This window comes from Berghia stephanieae, chromosome 10 (genome assembly GCF_034508935.2).
Source record: "Berghia stephanieae isolate SIO BIC M18660-M18661 chromosome 10, UCSD_Bste_1.3, whole genome shotgun sequence".
Classification (NCBI taxonomy): Eukaryota; Metazoa; Mollusca; class Gastropoda; order Nudibranchia; family Aeolidiidae; genus Berghia; species Berghia stephanieae.
Window position 1 is genome coordinate 43,239,605 of NC_088369.1, and position 23,624 is coordinate 43,263,228.

Below are 23,624 nucleotides of genomic sequence, written 5' to 3' on the forward strand. Positions count from 1 at the left end.
TCCAAATGTTGCTCAATTATCGGGTTTAGTACCAGCACATTTGAATCGTTAAAATGACACTTTCCACAATGATTGTTGTTTTGTTTTTAAGGGTTTTACGGCGCTTGCAACACATTTAGGTTATATCAGCGCCAGTAAAAAGGAAGAAAATTGGATAGTAAAAAGTTCTAGAATTACAGTTGAAGCATCCAAGAGAAAGTAAGACATAGGGGAACTGGGAACAAATAGGGATCAGATGTAGATTCCAAGAGCGTATCACCAATGTACTTAGTTTGAGATCACCTATAAGTCTTATCCGGACACAAGAACAAAATCCAACAAAGAGGAACACACTCAAATGCTTACATTATACATTAAAAAATAACAAATATAGTAATAATACATAACAGAGAGATGATTTACAAGGAAAAAAATATCATCTCCCAAAACAATAAATATGCATTTGACTGCTTCCCTCCCAGCTAGGACTCCGGCGAGGGCCAGGAAAAAAACAAGTAATCTCATTCCAAGACAAAGACTGAAAGCATGTTGGAAAACAGATATAAGGGGATAGAAGACACAGTGTGTACCTCCCTGCCCGCTATGGGAGCTTTCCACAATGAGATCAAAATTCAGAACGGACAATATAAAGAAAGAATTCAACTGCCTCAACTTTGATAAGGACCAATACACAAGAGCACAATTGTAAAATAAATGAAATAACTTAAGATGGTTAGAAATGCATAACTACCAACCTGGTACATCACTTGAGAGGGCGTTTTGGGGTAAAAATTAGGTGAGTTCAGATAAAAAGTAGACGATTGCATATATGTTTTCTTTCATGCAACATAATGGTCTGTAAGTAGTATACTATAATAGTAGTTATAGTAAAATGCACCTCTAAATATTAGAGAATTCCTACTTCTTTACTTTGACAAGATAAACACACCTAAAAATGGAGTATACTTATTTTTCTTGAACCTAAACCGTTACAAAAGCTTGCTTGAAAAAAAAAAAATTATAAATCAGATGAAGATGTTTTTAAAGGGATTAAATTTATATATTTCATAAATTAATAAAGGGAAATAATCATTGTCATCTTTAATCAATATAAGCAATTGATTTTCTTATTGAATACCTTCCAATCAAAAAGGTGGATTTAATTTTATTCTTAATTAAAATAATATTTGTAACAAATAGTGAAAGTATCAATACTGTCTTAGAATATTCAAAGTATATCGAGGCTAACATCCATATCCTATGCAAATCTCCAATACATTATGAAAGGTTTGAGTAAAATACAGGCGTCATATAAACGAATGGAACTTTTTTAATTGTTGAAAATCATTTATGATAGAGGCATAATTCAAATTAAAGAGCTACACAAATGGAGATTATGCTCTCACTGGACACCAATAATAATGATAATAATAATAACAACAATAGTAGTAGTAGTAATAGTAATAATAATGGATCAATAATAATAATTCATTAGGCTCACATGGCTTTTTTACCACAAATTAGTCAAAAATTACAAAATACTGGATTTTGAACTAAAAATAAGCACTTACTGACTCAGGAAGTCAAATACGGAACAAATCCGTTTTTAACAGAACGGTTGACAGCTATGGTTCTACAAAGCATTTGTCTCTCAAGCTGAGCAAATGAATGTTCATATAATATAAAAAAGGATATTGCAATGATGAACAGATTGTACTATATAAAGATAAAACGTTTTTGTAAACCCCAAAATATGTCAATAACACTATACAATACAATGAATGTAATACAAATCAAATTCATGATTGTCATTACACCGATTGAAACGCTCTTTCCTTCTATATTTATTTCTTTCATTAAAAATCTTTGTCTTCACCAAACTAATTAGTGTACCTTCAGGGATTCCTTTTGTGAAAATACCCTGTGGTGTTTTAAGAACAGAATAATTTCAGACTTTCTAGGTAATGATCCCCTTGAACCATGTGCTGAAACATCTTCGACAAAGTTTTTAAAATATGACTTGACTCTATCTGTATCCTCATCTGACCATGACATGTATCTCCGATTTTTGCTTGAATTCCTCTTGGGTTCAGTTTGTTTTGAAGAACACGTAAGCTGATTTGGCACTCCTGCTTCACCATCAATTATTCTTCTGATTTGCAGCTGTTACTATGGATGTTCCAAAATTTGCATTTGAGTCTCTATTCACTACAAGTCATTTGTTTCAATGTTACAATTTCCTTCCCAGTGACCGATGCTGAGTTATCAATTTGACCCAAAAAATGACCAACTTCTGTTATTTCTCGTATTGCAAGTGGACACTGATAAATGTTTTGATTGATTGATTCACTGTGTCCCATATGTCGATAGAAGACATCTCTCTCGTGTTGTGGGACATCAAGTAGGCAAATAATGTCGAAGCTCGGTGCCTGAATTTATCAGCTATTAACAACTGGGGTTTCTCTAAATCCTTTACTAAGGAAGTGACATATTTGATGGCAATGTAACCACTTACATGATCTTTGGATATTCCTGTATTTGGAAAAAGAAATGGGTTGTCTGAAATATCAACAGCTTTACGCTCCTGTGCAAGTTTCCTTAAAGGCTGAATTGTGTCATTGGGTATCAACACAGGGACCAACATCTTGCTTCCCTTTCCAGACTGATAGGCCAGCTTATACTTCTCAAGTAACGCTTTTTCAGAGGATCAGTGACATGTTGTACAAGCTGGGGATCAACCCATACACCTGAATCTGCATCATTCCAGTCTTTTAACAACATCCTTGCGGGTTCTCCGCCTCTCCTCGCATTAAACATTGTAAGCCTAGCTACGATGACATTGCGAAGCCTAACAAACATATGTGAATCAAATAATTGATAATCATCCTCACAAATACGGACCATCTCTTCAGTAATAAATTGCCGTAGCTTCTTATATCATTCTCTAATGGCATCTCTTTGGGTTTTCTCAAATTTGTTCTCTTTGCTTCACATTGAACTCTGGCTGTAAAAAAATACTATCCCAATTATAATCCAGGACAGCTTTGAACAAATCTATCTCTGCGGATTCTTCCATTTTGTTTTGCATTAATATTCCCCTTTTAAGAAATTAATTAACTTTTTCAATATAAATCCAATTTAAAGCTTCAAGCCTGCTTTCAATGTCCATCCTCTTTCAAAGTCCCTTTCAGAAATGGTTTGCGATATTTCATTAAAGTTACAACGCTGTCTCATCTTTTTTTTTTTCCCCCATCAAATCCTTGAGATTTTTTTCAACGTCCACAGTAGGGGGGGGGTCCCCTTTGGGGCTTTTTGTATTTCCGGAAAAAAAAAGAAGAAAATAAAGCATTTCATGCTATAAACAAATAAAATAAATCAATAGCCGATCAAATGCAACCCGCACGACAGCGAAAAGGGGGAAAATAGCTTCCCAAAATTTTTAAGGGCCCTTTAAAATTTAATTTGTCAAAAAATTCCTTTTTTTTATTTTTTTTTTCTACCACCCTATTCCTTTGGAAGGGATGTTAATTTGGGGAACCTCTCCCCAAAATAAAAAATCCATGAAAAGACCCCATATTTTTTTTTTGAAATAGAAAAAAATAAAAAAATCCCCCCTTCACTGGGTTCGGGTTTTCCCCTTTTTAAAAACAAAATAAACATAAATGGGAATAGTAACACTTTGAATCCATCAAAAAACATAATTGCCTTTTGGGGTTTTTTAAAACCCAAAAAAAATCAGACAGAATGCAAAGAATTTGGGTTTTTTCCCCCAAACCCCAACCCCTTGGGGAAACAGTTCGGGGGAAGGTAAGCTCTTTTTTTTTTTACGTTGGAAAAAAAATTTTTCTCCAAATTTTCCCACTCGACCCGGGGGAAAAAAAAAAAAAAGAAAGACCCAATCCTACCCCAAAGACTAACTTTTTTTTTTAAGTTTTTGTACCCCTTTGGGGCCAAAATCGACAAAAAAAATTCACAAAAAATTATTTACACAATCAAAATTAATTTTTATCAAAAAAAATAAATGCAATGAAGGCAATATCTAAAATAAAAAAAATAAAATAATAATAAAAAAATAATAATAATAATAATAAAAATAATAAAAAAAAAAATAAAAAAACAGTAGGGAAAAAAAGTAACAATTTTTAGTAACAAAAGTAAAATAGACTATATTCATATCATAACAATATTTTCTTTGTCATTGGGGGAGTGGAAAAACCCGGTTTGGCAGAACAAACACCGCATAAAACAAACGTCCTCCGGGCCCGGGGTTAGCTGGGGTTTCAAAAATTTTCCTTAAAGCTTCCCCCCAACTGCCTGAACGATGCTGAGCCCAGACAACTTAACCCATTTATATTTTGGGGGAAATAAAAATATAAACAGATATGCCGGAAAATTTTTCTAACAAAAAACCCCTTTTTTCAATAGAAAATATTTGAGTCTTCCCTTTTTAAAATTGACACGGGTAAGGGGGGAAAAAAAAATGCTAGAAAAACGATCACAAGGGGGGAACCCCTTTTTCTCAACCGAACTATTTTTCATCAAATCTACACACATCATTGGGGACCTGAATTTTAATGACTCTTTTGTCTTGAAAGACCCCCCAAAGAATTTAGAAAAAAAAAAAATATTGAACCGGGAAAAGTCAAAGGTTGTAGCAAAAGCAGCCCATTATAAAAGTATAATTTTAGTACCGACAAAAAAAAAAAAAATTTTCTTTCTTTAAATGCTCCCCAATAAAAAATACTTTTTAGTTGCAAGATTAAAAAAATGTATCTAGGGGGATTCTCTTTAAAATTTTCCAGCGGTCTTGAAAAAAACCCTAAGATCAAGAAATACAAAAAACCCCTTTTTTAAAATTATGATGGGTTGTAAAAAAAAAAAATTTTTTTTAACACTTACAAACAAGAAATTTAAGTCTTTTACAGACAAAAAAAACCCCCAAATAAAAAAAACAAAAAATTTTAGGGCTGGTTTCACTGATATCACCACTTTTTGGGGGTTTTCTTTTTTCTAAGATGTCCACCCTAAAAATTTTGGGGATTTGTGCTTGTTTTTAAAAATGGAGCGAAAATTTGGCCCGCAGCCGCCAAAACAAAAAAAAATGCAATAACACAAAGCGCACCAGGGGGGGGGGGAAGTTTTTTTTTAAAAAGGGGAATTTTGGAAAAAATTTAAAATTTGCCCCCCACAAAATCAAAGAAAAATGAAAAAAAAAAGACTCACCATTGCACAAAAAACTTTTGGGTTTTAAAATGTTAGCATTCGGGAACCTGGTCCCAGACGGCAACGAGGTTCAGTTTGTGATATTTGGGGTGAGGCTTTGCGGGTTTGGGGGAAAAGACCTGGGTTTCCCCGAGACAATGAGAAATCACTTTTGGACCTCACGAGTAGTAAGAATCAGACTCGAGTCAGAAAAAAAATCGGGACCCTGTATTTTTGGGGAAAAGATGAAAAGATCATAATTTATTCTGGTTTACAATAAACATGAAGGCCATTGTTAAAAATCCAACTAAAAATTACTGGTTTAAAAATGCAAGTAAAATAAAAAAGATTTAAAAAGGGGGACTATTTCTAAGTATTTAAAAGTTCAACTGTGTTTGGGGTAAATATAGATAAAAACCCAAACCCGGGTTTCATAAACCGTTTTTAACCAAATTTTTTAAAAAACCAAACCCCCACAAAATACCAAAAAAATTTTTTTATATCACTACGTTTTTGGGGCATATAAAGGTTGTCTTGCAACAATAGAAATTCCTAACCTTGCAACGCAATAAGTTAAAAAAAAAAATTTTATAAACATTAAAGATGCAAGAAATAGGACAAAAGCGGATCAAAGATAATCCCAACAAACTTTTTAATTTTTCCTGGAAAAAGCATCATTTTCCACTTTTGTAAAAAAAAAAAAAAAACGACTTTAAATGGAATGGCCATCAAGAATACATTTAAAAAAAATAACGAGGGAAAGGTTTTTTAAAAAGTGTTATTTTGGGGGAATTTCCCCTCAAAAAAAAATTTTTTTAAAAAAAAAAAACTAGGAAAAACTCACGTGTAAAAAGTGTTTCCCTTGTCCTGAAATATTGATTGCGCCTAACAACTCAGGTCTCATCTTTTGGGAAAAAGTTTTTTCCACCACAAAATTTTGTGATTGAAACATTTTGACATGGTGCCAACTGGGGGTAACCTATACAAAATTTTTTTATTTTTTTTAATGTACATACTTACCAAAAAAGAAAACATGTGTTTGGGGAAATTTGTTCGCATCATTTTTAGGCTCTGATTTGGGGTTTATAAGAAAAAAAAAAACAAAAAAAAAAAAACTAAAAACTATCATGTGCAAGTTTTTCTCTAAACCTTAAACAAAAAACTCCCCCCCTTATGTTTTTAAAAAGGGTTTTTTTAAAAAAAATTTTTTACCTTAAAACTATTGTTCCCCTTTTGGGAAAAAAAAAAAAATTAAGTCCGAAAAACCCCTGGCTATTTTTTTTAAATTTAAAAAAAATCCAAAAGGGTTTGGAAAGGGGGGGAGGGGAAAAAATAATTTTCCCAAAAACCCAAACTTCCCATAATCTTCCCCTTGGGTATTTTTTTTGTTCAAGTTCGGTCAGCCCCCTTTAAAAAACGCAATATTTGGGGGTCATCAAAAAATTTTTGGGTTTTAAACCCAAATTCATTTTTCCGTCCACTATTTCAACTTTTTCACATTTATTGTCAACTCCAAAAAGAAAAAAAAATTTTTTATAAAACCCCATATAGCAATTTTTATTGAAACAAAAACCATAGGGGAGCCCCGTTTAAAAATTTTCAACCAAACACCAAAAAAACGCCGATATTTTTAAAAGGGGGAAAATTTTTCCCCAAACTTTTTCTCAACAATTCAACATTTGTCAGAGTAAAGAGAAAATTTGCCTTAATTTAAGACAATAAGCTCCACCAAACCATTGGTCAAAATGCCTTTTAATCCTAAAACAAGATATCCTCATTTCTTTTTAAACGCTTTTAAAACCCCTTTTGGGTCAAGATTATGACCAGCCCCACCCCTTTCTTTTTAAGGGCCACCGATGACGTCACAAACCCATACGCAAGCCCCCCCCTCTTTCGCCCAAAACAGATTTTGACCACTACTGTAGCATTAAACCTGCTCACTCTCGATTTTTTTCAACCTGTCAGATTTCATCCATGAGAAATTTTAATCATGAATACTGTTTGATTTCAAAAATTTTTACCACTTTTTAAAAAAAAAAGTTTTTTTGCTTTAACCATGCTTTTATATAGAATTATTTCCTTTTGCTTAAAATATTGTTTTAAAACCGAAAGTTGTTTTTTAAAAATGAGAAAAATTTTATCCGGGTGGCTGTAATATATTACACATCATGAAAAAAAAAAAAAAAAAAAAAAACAAACTATGTTACCTAAATGTTATTCTTTTCCTATAAAAATTACATTCTTACCATTAACTCAAGATCACATAAAAGGGTTTTGTCTGATTGACACAAACATTTTCGGGATTTTTAAAGCCAAATTCCTGACTAAAGTTACAAAAGAAAAAAAATTTTCTCAACTTTAAACTATGATTTTTGAATGCTGTGATAGGCATACTTATGCATAAACAAGATGCAAAACGGGTTTAATTTAAAAATTTTTTTTTTTTTCAAAATCCATTCTAGTTTTGCCAAAAAAAAAAAAAACGAGAAGGTTTGATTTGGGGGTAGCGCAAAACTAAAAGTAGTAGTGGTATAGTAGTAAAAAAATTTTAAATAAACGCAGATCTTTTCTCACTTGTGAAAACTACAGTCTACCCGAACCCCCAATTATCTTGGGGGCTTTCCCCTTTCCCCAAAAAGACGACGACCCAATTTACAACATCAGGGGGGTTTTTGTCTACCCTTTTAAAATCTTAAAAACAACTGGGTTTTAAAAAAAAGGCCAATAACTTACCAAATTTTAAATTTCTCGGGCCTCTTAAAAAATCCCCCACAAAATTTACCCCACATCCATAGCGTCTATTTGGAACCGAAAAGGGCAAAAAATACTTGCGGCATAGAGAGGACGCCGTCCCCCACCTCTTTGAAAATCCCTATCCCGGGGGTTTTCGATTCCTTTGGGGTTTTTAAAAATATAAAAAACCCGGGGTTTTTTTTAAAAAATTTTTTTAGATAAAATTTAAGTTGGGGTTTTTTCCTTTTTAAAAACTTTTTCAACCCAAAACGGGTCAACTTTACGTCTAACCAAAAACATTTCGAAGATCGTATGGCAAAAAGCAACGCCGGAATGGAGGTTTTTAAAAGCGGACTTTCATTCTCTGCATACAGAAATGCTCCATTTCACACGCGAATGGCTTCAACGGCTCAGGCATCAATGCTACTCAAAAAGGGGGTTTATAAGCTTTTTTACAAAAAACAAAACCCCAAACTGATACTGATACCCCCTACTACCGCTTGCCCGAGGATTTATTTCCGAGGCCTCTTTTTTGCGCAAAAAATTACAAACAACTTTTTCACAAAAAAAAAGTTTTTTTTTTTTGCTTGTCTTTTGTCACCAAATAAGAATCCGGACCAAAATTTTTATAAATCTTTTCTAAAAATAGATTTTAAAAAGTATTCTTTTCTTTTTTGTTCTCAAATTTTAAAACAATTTTTATTTTTTTTTTATTTCTATAAAAATCCTTAAAAGCTCTAGAATTTTTGAGAAAAAATTTTGGAAAGATTTTTGCCCCCACATTTTAAATAATCGTGAAAACCTGGGGGCCCCCCCTTTTTACTTTTTTTGGCGGTCCCCCTTATTGACCAAAGTGAAAATTTAGGCTAACCTTCTTACGGGTGTTTAACAAATAACTTCAAAACTTGATTTTCAATTATATACCTTGACGTTGGGTTTTTAAAACCTTTTAAAAAAAAATAAAAAGTGAAGTGCTAGAGGCAATCAATAGGGGGGCCGGATTTTGGGCCCCCCCATTTTGGGGGAAATACTTTAAAAAAAAAAATAAAAAAAAAAAAAAATTTTAAAAAAAAATTAAAAAAACAAAATAAAAATTTTTATTAAAAATATATATAATATATTTAATATTAATATAAATTTTTTTTAAAAAAGTCAAGCTCTTAAATCCGCTAGAATAAAAAAATAGCTGATTTTACATAAATTAAATTTTAGTCATCTACTCAAACTGGGAAAAAATTCCAAATTTATAAAAAATTTTTATTTTTAATAAAAGTTTATCAGTGGATGCAGTCCCCTTGGGGGTAAAAAAAAAAAAAAACAACAAAAAAACTTTATTTTTGCAACACCACTTAAAGTGTTCAAAAATTTAAAAAAAAGAAGGGCAGGCACCAGTATAAATAAAGATCTGAACAATTTTTTATGAAAGGGCAGACAAAACAAAAAAGAAAAATAAAAAAAAAAAACCATCCCCCAAAAAAATCAGTCTACCCGACTGAATTTTTTTGGGGGGGGTTTTTTTCTTCTATTTTTTTTTTCTTTCTGGGACCTTCGTAAACACCTTTTTTAATCTTTTTTTTGAAAGTGCTCAAACGCTTTACAAGTGGCCCCTAGCTAACAAAACCACTTAAAAATGTAAAGGGAAAAGACATGGCCTGTTGGTGATATTACAATTTTTTTTTTCCCCCAAATAAAAACCCGTTTCCCTTTTTTTACTAGTAGAAAAAGTGAAGGGAAAAATCCCTTTCCCCAAAAACTCAGCATTCCCTTTTAAAAATAGATCATTTTTTTTGACAAAGAAGAAAAATTTTTTATTTTTTTTTTTTTTATGTCAAAATAACAACCTGCAGGGTAAGAAATCCCTTTTTTTGACATAGAACTTAAAAGTTTTTTTTTAAAATTTTTTTTTTGTTTTTTTTTTTTTAAAGGGTTACACTTTTTACAGATGATTCTGTGCACGTTGAGGAACAGAAATTTTGGTCACTTTCCCAGACCCAGATAGACCCCAAAACGTCTTTAATGCTTCCGCCATAACGCACCCTATCACTCCTTTTACTTTTTCCCGGTCCCCCCTTTTTTCCCCCTTCCAAAAATACCCCCTTCTGGCAAACACAAGATGGGAGGTGGGGTTCATGGTGGGGGGGGGCCGGAAAAATTAATTTTTTGTCCAAAAAAAAATTTTTTTTTCTTTTGGGTTAAAAACCCCAATAAAAAAAAAAAGAAAAAAATTCAGTACAAAGGGTCTCGTGTGCACCCACGAAAGAACCGATTTCAAGTTTTTGTTTTCCCCCATTGTATATCAGTATGAGTATTTTTAAAAAAATAATTGAGCTTTTATATAGCGCAATATCCACAAAAACATGCTCAAAGCGCTTTACAAGGGGTTGGTCCCCAGTCAAAGCAACATTTAACTTTCAGGACGGGACATGCGCCGTTAGGTATATTACAATTTTTTCGGACCGAGACAACGCTGTTAGCAGCCCGGTACATATTTAACTTATTTTATCTTACCTGAGTACGGTGAGAAAATATAGTAAAGAACTTTTTTTCCCAAGGACCATCTTGCACCGAGCAAGGCCTAACACCAGGGCATTCCGACAGAAAGTGAGTGTCATACCACTAGACCACATAGCCCCTATTATGATTTATACCTAAATTTTCCCTTTCATTCCAGGCACCGTTGATCTAAAGTCACTATGGACGGAGTCTGACCCTTTAAGTTGTTGGAATTGTTTGGCGTTCAGTGTCCGGTGGGCTGTTTGATTCGAAGGGACGGGACATCATGGCGGATAAGGTATGGATGGCAGACTTTTTCATTTAGTGAGAAGGTAGTATTTTCTTATATTTGGATATATATATTAAATATAATATATATATATATATATATATATATAATAAATATAATATATATATATATAATATATATATACTAGTAAAAAAACCCGCAATTTCGCGGGGGAAAAAACATTTTCATTCAATACTGTACCCACCATCATTTAATGAGGGAGATTGGTAAAACAACGTTGTCTGGTAATTTGGTATATCTTCGGTTGAAATTTTTCTATTGGCCCAACATGAAGATCAAAGGGGAAAATACAAATTTAAAAAAATACTGGGGGTGTAGGAGCTTTCAGAAATGTCTCCCCTTTTCTTAACTTTTGAAAAACAAACACCCTAGCACATTTAAAAACCTTATGACTAACCCTCAATCACCCTAATAAAAAAAACAACTCTCGGACTGCTTTTGCACTCCTTTCCAATACTTAAAATAATCAAAAGGCGGCCGAAAATCAAAACAATGGTCAAATTAGGAAATTATAAACTTTCACAAATCCCCTAGGTTTGTTCTAGAGTTTTTAAAACTACTTCTATATAATGACAAACTGAATAAATAAATGCCCGACAAAATAACAACGGTGAAAATACAAATTTAAAAAAAAACTGGGATGTAGCAGCTTTCGGAATGTCTCCCCTTTACTTAACTTATGGAAAAAACAAACACCCTAGCACCTTAATAACACTTAGCAACCTCCAGCTAACCCTAATAGTAAAAAAAAAAAGAATCAAAAGGCGACGAAAAACCTTCATGTGATCAGTGAAAAATATCACTATGAATGCCACGATTTTCTGAAATATGCCAACACGCACACACATGTATACACTACACAAATCACACACACACACACAAAACACCACAGACACACACCCAAAACATACACCAATTAAACATAATACTCCATAACAAAACTGATCACCGCAAATAAACAACACAACGGAAGTAAAAAAATACTTGATGTCATAAATAATGACGCAAATTGACAACTTTTTACAGTGTCAAAATTATTGATTTTGGGAGCCAAGTGTCGTCTTACATATTTCATGATATTACTGTTTGACTCAACGAACTTTCAAACTGACTTTAAATTATAAAAGGAAAAACAATATCTGTTTAATCTATCTGTAAAAAATACATTTCTAATTTTCAAATCTTTCATAGATTTGGCGCCGTATCAATTTTTTTATTGACTCAAATAAGCACAATGTTCTCCACAATGCTATATTTTTTTAAAGAAAGGTTTATAAAAAATATATAATATATATAATATAATTATATATATAAATAATATATATATAAAATATATATATAATATTAAATAATATATAAAATAATATATATATATATATATACCCGTAGTATACCCGGTTACTTTTACCCCATGCCTATTTATTGCATGTTTATGAGATAAATTATAGGCGTAGTATCAAAGCTAATGTTGTGGGGTTTTTTTGCATGTTAATGATAGTTGAATAAAACTATCTCTGTACATCATCACATCATTGCCTTTTTCACCCTGGGTCAGGGTATAGGCCACAGACAAACAGTTTCCATCCTTCTCTATCCTGAGCTAACTTTTTTTTTTCCCGTTCCATGTCTTATCACTTCTCTGTATATCAGCTTCTTTAAATTTTTCTCCATGTTCCTCGTGGCCTTCCCCTTGATCTTCTGCCCTGAGGGTTCCAGTCCAATACTTTCTTTGTTATAGTGGAGTCATTCTTTCTAAGGGTGTGTCCAATCCACCTCCATCGTCTTCTTCCTATTTCCTCTCCCACTGGTTTCTGCTTTGTTCTTTTCCATCTATGTACATGCTCATTTTTAATCCATTTTTTTTTTTCTTCCAATTTTGAAAAGTAGCAAAAATCTCTAGGATTGAGTGAGTTAATAGACCCAAGTAACTTATTTTTGTGTGTTTTGTGGTCTATTTTAGTGATGGAGGCAGAAAGACGCGGAGCGGTGTCTGTACTTTTGTATTGGATGTGGACGACCATCGTTTTGAAAAAGGCTTGTCCATTGACCCCGACACTGTGCCCTATGCCTCAGCAGCTACTTATGTGAGGGTGAGTACAGTTGCCTTTCTTTTTTTTTCTTTTTTGTTTAAATGAGGGGGGGGGGGGGGGGGGGATGGCTGAGTGGTTATTGCACTGTGACCCGGAAGGTCCAGGGTCGAGCCCTGCTTTCCTTGAGCAAGATTATTAACCCCCAATATGCTCACGTTGGACAACATGGGTGATTCCTGTTGACATCAGACATCCTGTTTGATGGATTATCTATATTCCTTCGTGGAATGCCTAGCAACGATGTCGTGGCGGAAGGGCATAATTTATTTTAATTTTGTTTAAATATCCTCTCAATTGTTGTGTGTGATCATTATAATTATCATCATTAAGTATAGGTGTTATTTTTTATTATAAACTCATTGCAATGTTATCATCAAAAGTTATTCAACAAGTAAATCGTTCAAAGTTACATTTCCAACTTTCTACTCTATCTTATGACATTTTATCATTTGCTGCAGGTAGAATATACACATTTTTTCTAATTTACTATCAATTTTTTTTTTTTTTAAATTCTCTTTTTTTCACAATTTAAAGTTAGCAAGTTACAGAAAAATCGACGAAGAACAAATCACAGTGCCATGCTATTTTTTTTTTTTTTTTAATGAAGTTATTTATTTATTTATTTATTATTTATTTATTGGTCAATTTCCCTGTCCTTTCCTTCTCCCACAGACCAACCGTTTCTATGGAAACCGTCAATTCCGTGCCAGACCATTTCTACACACCAGGCACTCACTCTCATCGCTCTAATAAACCAGGACTGGATTCCCTCCCCTGCCTCCACTACTGATGGAGACGATGATGATTACGATAATAGTGAGGACGACGATATCAAACAAAGCGGGGACCAGCCGTCCATTCAAAGATTCTACTCATCAAAGGGAAAATTAAAAGGTTTCGGCGACTCTCCATTTATTTATTTTTTATCTCTTTATTTATTTATAAGGAAAGAGAAGTGAATTTTTAATAATATGTGACATATCGTATCGTAATGGTATGATATGGATGAAAACAAATTTCAAAATAGTGTGAAACTGGGTGGGATTCCTGACCTCCCACAGTGGGCAGGGAGGTACATACCGTGTCTTCTATCTCCCTATGTCTTTTTCCAACTTGCTTTCTGTCTTTGTCTTGGAATGAGATTACTGTGTTTTGTCCTGGCCCTGGCCTGATACCCTGGCTGAGAGGGAAACAGTCGAATGTATAGTTAGTTTTGTGAAGATGATATTTTTTTCCTTGTAAATCATCTCTCTGTTATGCAGTGTATTATGTTTTGTTTTACATATATGATTTGTAAATATTTGAGTGTGTTCCTCTTAGTGGAGACCTATGCTTGTTGCTGGATGAGACTTTTAGGTGATCTCAAACTAAGTACTCTGATAGTGTGCTCTTGGAATCTACACCGGTTTCTTATTTGAACCAATTCCCCCTTGCCTTACCTTTTCTTGGGTGCTCTAATTGTAATTCTAGAATTGTTGGCGCTGATATGACCTTAATGTGTTGCAAGTGTCGTAAAACCCTTAAAAACAAAAACAAAACATCAGATGTAGATCTGCTTGTAACAACAATACTACTACAGCAACTTGGCATATTGTGTTTGAATGAAAACGTTTGTAGTTTACGAGATAGAACTGATGATATCATAAGATGAAATTGTTTTAAACTTGATAAGGAGAGTGCTATTTAGAGACTTCATCTCGAGGCCAATTTTTAAGTAATTGCATAAACTTTGTTTGATATCTACATTTTTTTATAAATTTCTTCATTTTTTAAATTCAAAAAATGATAATTATATATTTTTATTATTATTATTATTATTATTATTATTATTATTATTATTATTATTATTATTATTATTATTATTATTAATAATAATAATATATTATTATTATTATTATTATTATTATTATTATTATTATTATTATTATTATTATTATTATTATTATTATATCATTATTATTATTATAATATTATTATTATTATTATTTCCTTCACAGATTCCTTTGTGGTGGCATTAACAGTATGCAATAAGAATAGGAGACAAAAGATTCGGAACATTGTCGCGACTATACAAGGCACTGAGGAAAAAGGTTGGGTTTCTTTTTTCCACCATTATATTATTTTGAATCTTCATGAAAGTTATGATTATTATTATCATCATCATCATCATCATCGCCATTACCATCATCATCGTCATCATCCTCATCATCATCATCATCACTATCCTTGAATTTCTATGTTAAATTGACTTAAATTTAAATAAGAGTTTATATTTTTGCCTCATAAACAGGAATGAATGGCAAGCTATTTAGAGGGTATAATATTTCAGCCTGCACTGCGAGTGTTTTGATTCTACTTTCACTAAATATCAGAGCAATCATAGCTTTAACAACTGGCTTCATTGTTTATCCGAGTTAAAACCGTAAGATATAACATTCATTAAGTGCAAAACAAAAAATGAGAAAAATTTGATTCCACATTGTACATGTGGTTTCGTGGTATAACACTCTTCTTTGGATTGGAAGGTCCTGGTTTCGAGTACCACTCTGAGCGGCGCTTAGTTGAGTCCTTAGAAAAGGCTCTTTACTCATACCACTATACTCACTATACGTTATCAGTGTTGTCTATCTCCCAAATTTTTTTTTTTTATACCCCCCCGAACAGGTATCATGTCTCATCCTACAAGTTAAGTATTACTGTTGGCTAGGGACCCCTTGTAAAGCGCTTTGAGCATGTTTAATGGATATTGCGCTATGTAAAGCAGTGCTGATGGTTTTCCTCAGATCCGCGGATATCCATGATTTTGGAGCCAGAGGAAGAATTTCCTCCTTTTAAAAAAATTACATTTCCCTCAATCAAATGTACTGGCAGTGAGAGACTTGATGTGTGGTAGAACGAACAAGTGCAGTTTCCCCACACTCCAGAAATTATCTAGAATAAGAATGACAGTTATCTCAATTGCTCTAAGAGTAGGGTTAGTGCAGTAAAATTGGGGCTGAAAGTCGTTCAATATTTTCCTACTTTCTCACTTTTTGTCACCATCAGCACTGATGAAAGCTCATTAAAAATTAAAAAAAAAATAATTTACCACTCTGCCTCCCCCAGATCACTACACGCTGGTAGGGCTCCTCGTTCCTCCCTTCCATTCAGCCCATCTCAAGATGTTGTCGTCAGTACCTCCATCATCGCACAGCTGGTCAAGAGTATACAGTATCTACACAACCTTCACCTATGGAGGCCATCTCGTGGGTCAAGGTCGTGTCATGGGGAGGGTCAGAGTTCTCCAATGCTGGAGCCCTGATGTACATCAAGGTCATTTAAACCTTCTTTTCTCTTTTTCTGTTGGTCACTTGGTATCTGTCTATAGATAGTTCGAAGATGACGTCACTCAGGTCTTTGTTATTGTTTTTTTGCCATCCGCGTTTATGAGTGATGCTCACTGAACTGTATTAACCCGACTATAAACGTTCATGGATACACATAGTTTTGTGTGTTGGTCCGTTATACTTCCGGATGTCAATGTTATGAGCTTCTTAGCCAAGCGCATACTATCTATACATCAATTTAATTTATTTATCCAGAACTACCATTTATACCATTTAAGCTTAGGTAATGTCAAAATAGGGACATTGATAGATTACTCGTGGAATCTTCTGTTCCCTAATTGAACCAATCACCTTTGTCTTACTTTTTCTTTCTTGCTTTAACTTCAAATCCAGAACGTTTCCCTCATCGTCTTTCTGTTTACTGGTTCTAAAATGATCTAAAAGTTTTGCAAGTGCCGTATACTCCCCCCCCCCCCCCCCCCCCCCCCCAAAAAAAAAAAGAGATATAATATTTATATTGCGAGAGTGGTTATTTTAAACTGATCAAAACAAGCATCTATAACTCCATCCCATGATCTATTGATCTATTTTTGAATAGTCAAGTCCTGTTATGATCAGTAGAATAAGGAAATGTAAATGTTGCTGCTCGAAGAAATAAATAACAATGTGAAATTGAATGTAAGCTTCAATTTAATTACGAAAACAGATAAAATGGACGTTTCAGGTTTCCGGATGAATGAAACTATAGTTGAATGAGATAATGTGGTAGTGGTGTTAAGAATCTTGTTAAGAATCTTTTTTTTCCCAACCAGAATCGACAACACATTCTTGGTAGTCGTGCCGTGGCTTACATTGATGCCAGCCATCTTGTATCTGGCAATGCCACCATCGCAGTCCAAGCCGGTGGAAGTCTGCAACAGTTACTCAAGGAAGTTGCTTTTGATGTGAGTAGCCTTGAGGGAGACAAGATTATTTTAATTTTTGAATACTCCAAGGATTGGGGGGAGGAAGGGATTGGTTTGAGTGGCTAATTTTTTGTGCGACTATGTGGTTTTGTGGTATGACACTCGCTTTTGGATCGTAAGGTCCTGGTTCAAGCCTCGCTTGGCTCATAGTTGAGTCTTTGGAGAAGACTCTTTACTCACATTCTCTTGCCGTACTCAGGTGTAAAATAAGTACCTGGCCGTTAACAATGTCTCTGTCAGAAAAAATTGTAATATCGCCTAACAGGCGTTATGTCTCGTTCTACATGTTACGTGTTGCTGTTGGTCAGGGACCCTTCCTTTGTAAAGCGCTTTGAACACATTTAGTGGATACTGCTCTATATAAAAGCTCAATTTTCTAAAAATATTTAAGTGGCTAAGTTGTTTGGCATTGTACTGAAAGCAAGGGTCCCAGGTTTCAAGCCCGACCACACACTGGCAATTTTTTTTTTCTTTGTGAAAAATTAGTAACCCCCCAATTCGCTCATTTTGGGCAGCATGGGTGATTCCAGTTGGCATCAGGTGTTTGTTTTGATGGATTATTTATGAAATGCCTTAGCAAAGGAAATAATAAGGCAGATGGCCGTAGTGTTGTTTATAAGTCGGTGAAATTGATGACAAAATATTGAATTAAAAAGTGGGGAAATATATAACTTATAATATGAATTAGAAGGCTTATTTTCTTTTTTTTTTTAAAATAAATTTAAAAAAACCCAAAAGACAACAACAAAAATTCCTTAATGATAATATATCTTTATTGTCCCCCAAAAAGTGGCAATTTGTCATTTGGTTACACATTTATAACAATACAATATTGACATAGACACACTCACACAAGGTGCACACTAGTAACATAGTAGCTATCGTTAAAAAAAACAAAACAATAAATACTCAAACTTTTCAGATTTGCTTTTGCCAGCTTCTACTTTTTGACTTCCATACTTCCACAGATCACAGACCCACGGAACGAGGAGCAGACGATACAGAGTAGGTGGCAGCAGCAATCCAAGGAAGGGAACTCTCGTAGTATGTACAGTCAGCTGACTGGTTTTGGCTCAGACAACACATTATCTCCCTTTCTGCACATGGTTGGGATCCCCACAATAACCGTCCAGTTTCAAGGGGTCAGTTAGTGCTCTTTCTCTTCTCTCTCTCTCATCCTCCTCTCCCTCTCCTCTTCCCCCCCCCCCCCCCTCTCTCTCTCATCATTTATTTCATCAAAATTTTGATAAACTTGAAACTGTGATAAGCTGTTGCTCAATTGGCCATCCAAGTTAATTATGTTTGTACAAAAAAATTATTTTTGGATGAAATATAGTTTTATGATTATTATTATTGTTATTATTATTATTATTTTTATTATTATTATTATTATTATTTTTGTTTTTTTTTGTTGTTTTTTTTGTTTTTTTTTAAATTTTTAAATTTTTTTTATTAATTTATTAATATTTTTTTTTGTTATTATTATTATTGTTGTTTTTATTATTGTTGATCTTGTCGGTAATTTTTTAGACAAAAACAATGCTGTTACAGGTCAGATTTTCATTTTACACCCAATTACGGTGACAGAATGTGAGTAAGTAAAGTAGCCTTTTTCAATGATTCAATGTTGCACTGTCCAGAGCAGGACTTGAACCACAGACATACCAGTCCAAAGGCGAATAAGACCACAAGCATAAGACGTAACAGCCTTGTGCGATGAGCTCCACATATTTACCTTTTCCTAAGCAATTACAAGACTTTATAGTTTTGTAAACATCTTTTTATTTTCAAAGCTGGATTACTGTAATGTTCTGTTGTTTGGTGTCTCGGAAAATAAGCTCGAGCGGCTGCAGACGGTCCAAAATAATGCTGCCAGATTGGTCTTTCGAAGGCCGAGGTTTGACTCTCCCACACCTCTCTTTCGAAGATTACACTGGCTGCCTGCTGAGAAAAGGTTCAAATTCAAAGCATGTGTCCTAGTTTATCGTTGACTGGAAAACACTGCCCCTCGCTACCTCACAGAACTCCAAAAGTACTATTCGACAACTCGACCTTTGCGTTCCTCCAATGTCACCACCCGTTTGGCTATCCCACGCATTTGTACAAAGGCGGGAACAAAGTCCTTTTCTCATTTTGATCCGTCTGTATGGAACACCATTCATTCCACAGAGCATCCGAGATCCAAATCATTGTCTGTTTTCAAGAAATCCTCGAAAACTGTTCTTTTTTGATGACATGTACTTTAAATATTGTTTAGTGATGATGTAATGAGCCTCATTGTTGAGGATAGCATGCGATCTAAGAGTTTATTATTATTATTATTATTATTATTATTATTATTATTATTATTATTATTATTATTATATTATTATTATTATTATTATTATTATTATTATTATTATTATTATTATTATCATCTTTAAACTTCTGAAATAAAACATATTTGTCTGAACATCCCCAGAAATCGACGCACATCCACCCGGACACGTTGCCATGGCTACACAGCTACAGCTATGCCCACCATTACAAATTTCACATCGCCGCCACCCGTATCCTGGTCATGGGCCTGATGAGCCTGGTAGACAATTCAGTCCTGCCCATCAGCATCGAGGGACTGGCCAGGGAGTTTGAGTTGACCGTGTGGCAGACGTCGTCCATCATAGAGGAGTGTACACTGGACCAGGCGGGATTAGGTAAGAGGTTGCCTCCCTTTTTCTGCGTCTGCCTTGACCTATCTTAATGGGTTTTTAAAAATTTGTTTATAGTATAGATGGGGGTGAAGTGGCCGAGTGGTTAAGGCATTGCACTGTGACTCGGTTGACCCGGGTTCAAGCCATGCTTCAGGCACTTTTGTTTTTTTCCTTGAGCAAGATTATTAACCCCCAATTTGCTCACTTGGACAACATGGGTGATTACTGTGGACATCAGACATCTTGTTTGATGAGTTATCTGTATTCCTCCGTGGAATGCCTAGGCGACGATATCTTATGATGTCGTGGCGCAAAAGGCATAATTTTTTAAAATTGTTATAGATGTAATTGTTGTGAAAAGGGATTGGAAAAAATATTGGATTTTTAGAATTATTTAAAAGTATATTGCCATTGTGCCATGTGAGGCTATGTGTTCGAGATTTTTGTGTTGCTGGTATTATGAAAATAGAGGGATTAAAACGGGGAATTCAGATGTGTTCGACTTTTTTATGCTGTACTGTATATCAACAGATCTCAAGTATTGATGAATGATGCTTTTTTGCGTGCAGAGCATTTGTAGAAAACCATTTTTTTTTTGTATCCTTTGTTTCTGTTTCTTAAAATGATCTAATCTAACCATTAGCTCTTTTAATCTTCTAAAATCAATAAACAGTAACAGGTTGCCAAAAAATTCTATTTTTCATTTTCCAGACCGTGTGTTGGCATTGGGTGAACGCTTCCAGAAAACAGCCAAAGCCTTTGAGGAACTCGCTCAGGACTACGTAAAGCGTAACGATACGATGGGAATTAGCACAGTGAACAACATAAAATCTCAAGTGGAGAGAGTGTTTGTCATAAGGCACCACGGGTAAGACACATGATGAGACAATAATATGTCTATTGGATGGTTTTATGTCTATTGGATGGTTTTATGTCTATTGGATGGTTTTATGTCTATTGGATAGTTTTATGTCTATTGGATAGTTTTATGTCTATTGGATAGTTTTATGTCTATTGGATAGTTTTATGTCTATTGGATGGTTTTATGTCTATTGGATGGTTTTATGTCTATTGGATGGTTTTATGTCTATTGGATAGTTTTATGTCTATTGGATAGTTTTATGTCTATTGGATGGTTTTATGTCTATTGGATGGTTTTATGTCTATTGGATAGTTTTATGTCTATTGGATAGTTTTATGTCTATTGGATAGTTTTATGTCTATTGGATAGTTTTATGTCTATTGGATGGTTTTATGTCTATTGGATAGTTTTATGTCTATTGGATAGTTTTATGTCTATTGGATGGTTTTATGTCTATTGGATAGTTTTATGTCTATTGGATAGTTTTATGTCTATTGGATAGTTTTATGTCTATTGGATGGTTTTATGTCTATTGGATAGTTTTATGTCTATTGGATAGTTTTATGTCTATTGGATAGTTTTATGTCTATTGGATAGTTTTATGTCTATTGGATGGTTTTATGTCTATTGGATGGTTTTATGTCTATTGGATAGTTTTATGTCTATTGGATGGTTTTATGTCTATTGGATGGTTTTATGTCTATTGGATAGTTTTATGTCTATTGGATAGTTTTATGTCTATTGGATGGTTTTATGTCTATTGGATGGTTTTATGTCTATTGGATAGTTTTATGTCTATTGGATGGTTTTATGTCTATTGGATGGTTTTATGTCTATTGGATAGTTTTATGTCTATTGGATAGTTTTATGTCTATTGGATGGTTTTATGTCTATTGGATGGTTTTATGTCTATTGGATAGTTTTATGTCTATTGGATAGTTTTATGTTTATTGGATAGTTTTATGTCTATTGGATGGTTTTATGTCTATTGGATGGTTTTATGTCTATTGGATGGTTTTATGTCTATTGGATGGTTTTATGTCTATTGGATAGTTTTATGTCTATTGGATAGTTTTATGTCTATTGGATAGTTTTATGTCTATTGGATAGTTTTATGTCTATTGGATAGTTTTATGTCTATTGGATGGTTTTAAATACAAATATAGGCAATCCCTTACCTTTTCAAAACTGCTATAATCTTAAAAAATGAATAATGTTCATTTTCGGTGACGATGATAAATCTGTATTGCCCACAATACGGACATTTCAATGATTTACATTCCTTGAGCAAACATAATAAGCAGATAAATGTGTGGGTGTTATGATAATATAGTTATAGTTCTTATGTAAAGTCTAAGCCAAGTTTATCTCACTACACCGTATAATCTTTAAAAAATTGATTTTTTTTTAAAAAGTCAATTTGTCAAAACCTTAACCCTCTCCATACCAACTACAGGAAAATCGTCACATTCGTTACGATACAACCAACATTTTTCTTATTCAAATTTCTCTTGTTGATCATGAAATTTAAAGAAAATTGACAGGGCATGTTTTGCTACAGAAATTATTTATCGCAAGAACTTACTGCTATTGTGTTTGAGTGATAAAAGATCTATTTTTGTGTTAGTTGGGTGTGTAAGGTTTTGGGGAAAATCCTGAAAATGGCTGGTAAGGAGGGAGTTAAGTAATGAGAGGAGATTTCGCTAGTTCAATGGGTAGAGCACTTGTTTCACATGCAAAGCGACTGGGATTGATCCTGAGTAAGGTCAAGATTTGCTCGTTATTTCTACGACTTTTGATGGGATGCTAGTCTTGTACAAAGTATGTTTGCGCCAGATTTAAAGGCCTACCTGTTATAACTGTATAAATTGTTATGATTATTTACCCAATCTCTGCGGAATGGATGAAATGTTGAGGAAAAAAAATCCATTACACCCAGCAGTATTGACACAGATCTTTTTGTTAAAGGAATGTCACCTAAAAGAAATATATTTTTTTTTAATGATTATAAAAAAATGTATTGTTGATTTTTAATAAATTAATATTTATTTTGTTTCAGAGAAAATAAATCTTGATTTTAACTTTTTCGAAAAGCTAATCTCATTTTACTGGCATATATAGGTTTTCAACTCTGCATTCCATTTCTTTATTCATCTAATCACAATTTTGAATTTTGTTTTGCTACTAGAACGGCCCATCACATCTTGTACCCTACCAACCGGGATGGAAGTCTGCAACATGCTACACACCTGTGTCAGCTGTCTGCTGTGTCAAGCACAGATGTCTTAGCACTCATGAAAGAGTATGAAAGTGTGCTGGAAAGGATAGTTAAGGAGTTGGAGCTGATGCTGAAGATCGGGCTTAGGAGTCTTGTCACACACAAAATGTGTCAGTGCATGACATAATCAGTCGGAAGGTGAAAATTTTGGATTTGCAATTATTTTTTTTTTTTTTTTTTTTTTTGCATTTTCTGAAAGAATATACTCCCCAGAGCATTTTAATCTTTATTTGAAGTAAATCGGGTGATTTTTATGAAGTTATGGTCAGACATATGGGAAAGGTATCCAGCAACTTTTCTCAAATTTCATACTTTTTCAACTTGGCTAACTTTAACAAATATTTAGAAGTGAAATTAAGCTTTGATATTTCCCGAAGATGTACAAAAAAGGTTGATTTTATCATTTATGAGCAGAACTCATTTTGGATAAAAATTGACTTCTATCCAAACTTGGCAATATCTCAGTTGAACCTTTTCACCATCCAACTGATTATGTCAATCGCTGTACTGTAATGTCAATGGAATCTTGAAATCTGCCTCATGCTTGTGAGATTGTTTGAACGCACGGAAGTTTGAAATTTTTTTTTTCAAACATTTAAAAAATCTACCTTGTGCCCGTGAGATTGTGTTGAACGCACTGAAGTTTGACATTTTTTTCAATAGTTTTGTTTGGGGGTGGGTAAGGTGTGCATGGGA

At 33.7% G+C, this 23,624-nt stretch overlaps 2 protein-coding genes across 2 annotated transcripts in view; one reads left to right on the forward strand and one right to left on the reverse strand.

The window, feature by feature from the left end:
• The window catches only part of LOC144955824 (glutamate carboxypeptidase 2 homolog), a gene marked incomplete in the record, with an annotated part of 56,075 nt that overhangs the window by 5,528 nt on the left and 26,923 nt on the right, over positions 1 to 23,624 (reverse strand).
• Positions 15,937 to 23,624, forward strand: LOC144955827 (uncharacterized). Its single transcript, XM_078886022.1, has 6 exons — positions 15,937 to 16,119; positions 16,946 to 17,077; positions 18,067 to 18,240; positions 19,560 to 19,791; positions 20,500 to 20,656; positions 22,839 to 23,624. The coding sequence occupies exons 1-6, from the start codon at positions 16,039 to 16,041 to the stop codon at positions 23,053 to 23,055; spliced, it is 993 nt and encodes a 330-aa protein (XP_078742148.1). The 5' UTR covers positions 15,937 to 16,038; the 3' UTR covers positions 23,056 to 23,624.

Excerpts from the sequence above, each read along its gene's own strand:
- LOC144955827 (XM_078886022.1), top strand. The coding sequence starts at position 16,039 with ATGGAGGCCATCTCGTGGGTCAAGGTCGTGTCATGGGGAGGGTCAGAG. Across the intron at positions 18,241-19,559 it reads TAACCGTCCAGTTTCAAGGG|AAATCGACGCACATCCACCC; the intron begins GTCAGTTAGTGC and ends GAACATCCCCAG. Across the intron at positions 19,792-20,499 it reads ACTGGACCAGGCGGGATTAG|ACCGTGTGTTGGCATTGGGT; the intron begins GTAAGAGGTTGC and ends TTCATTTTCCAG.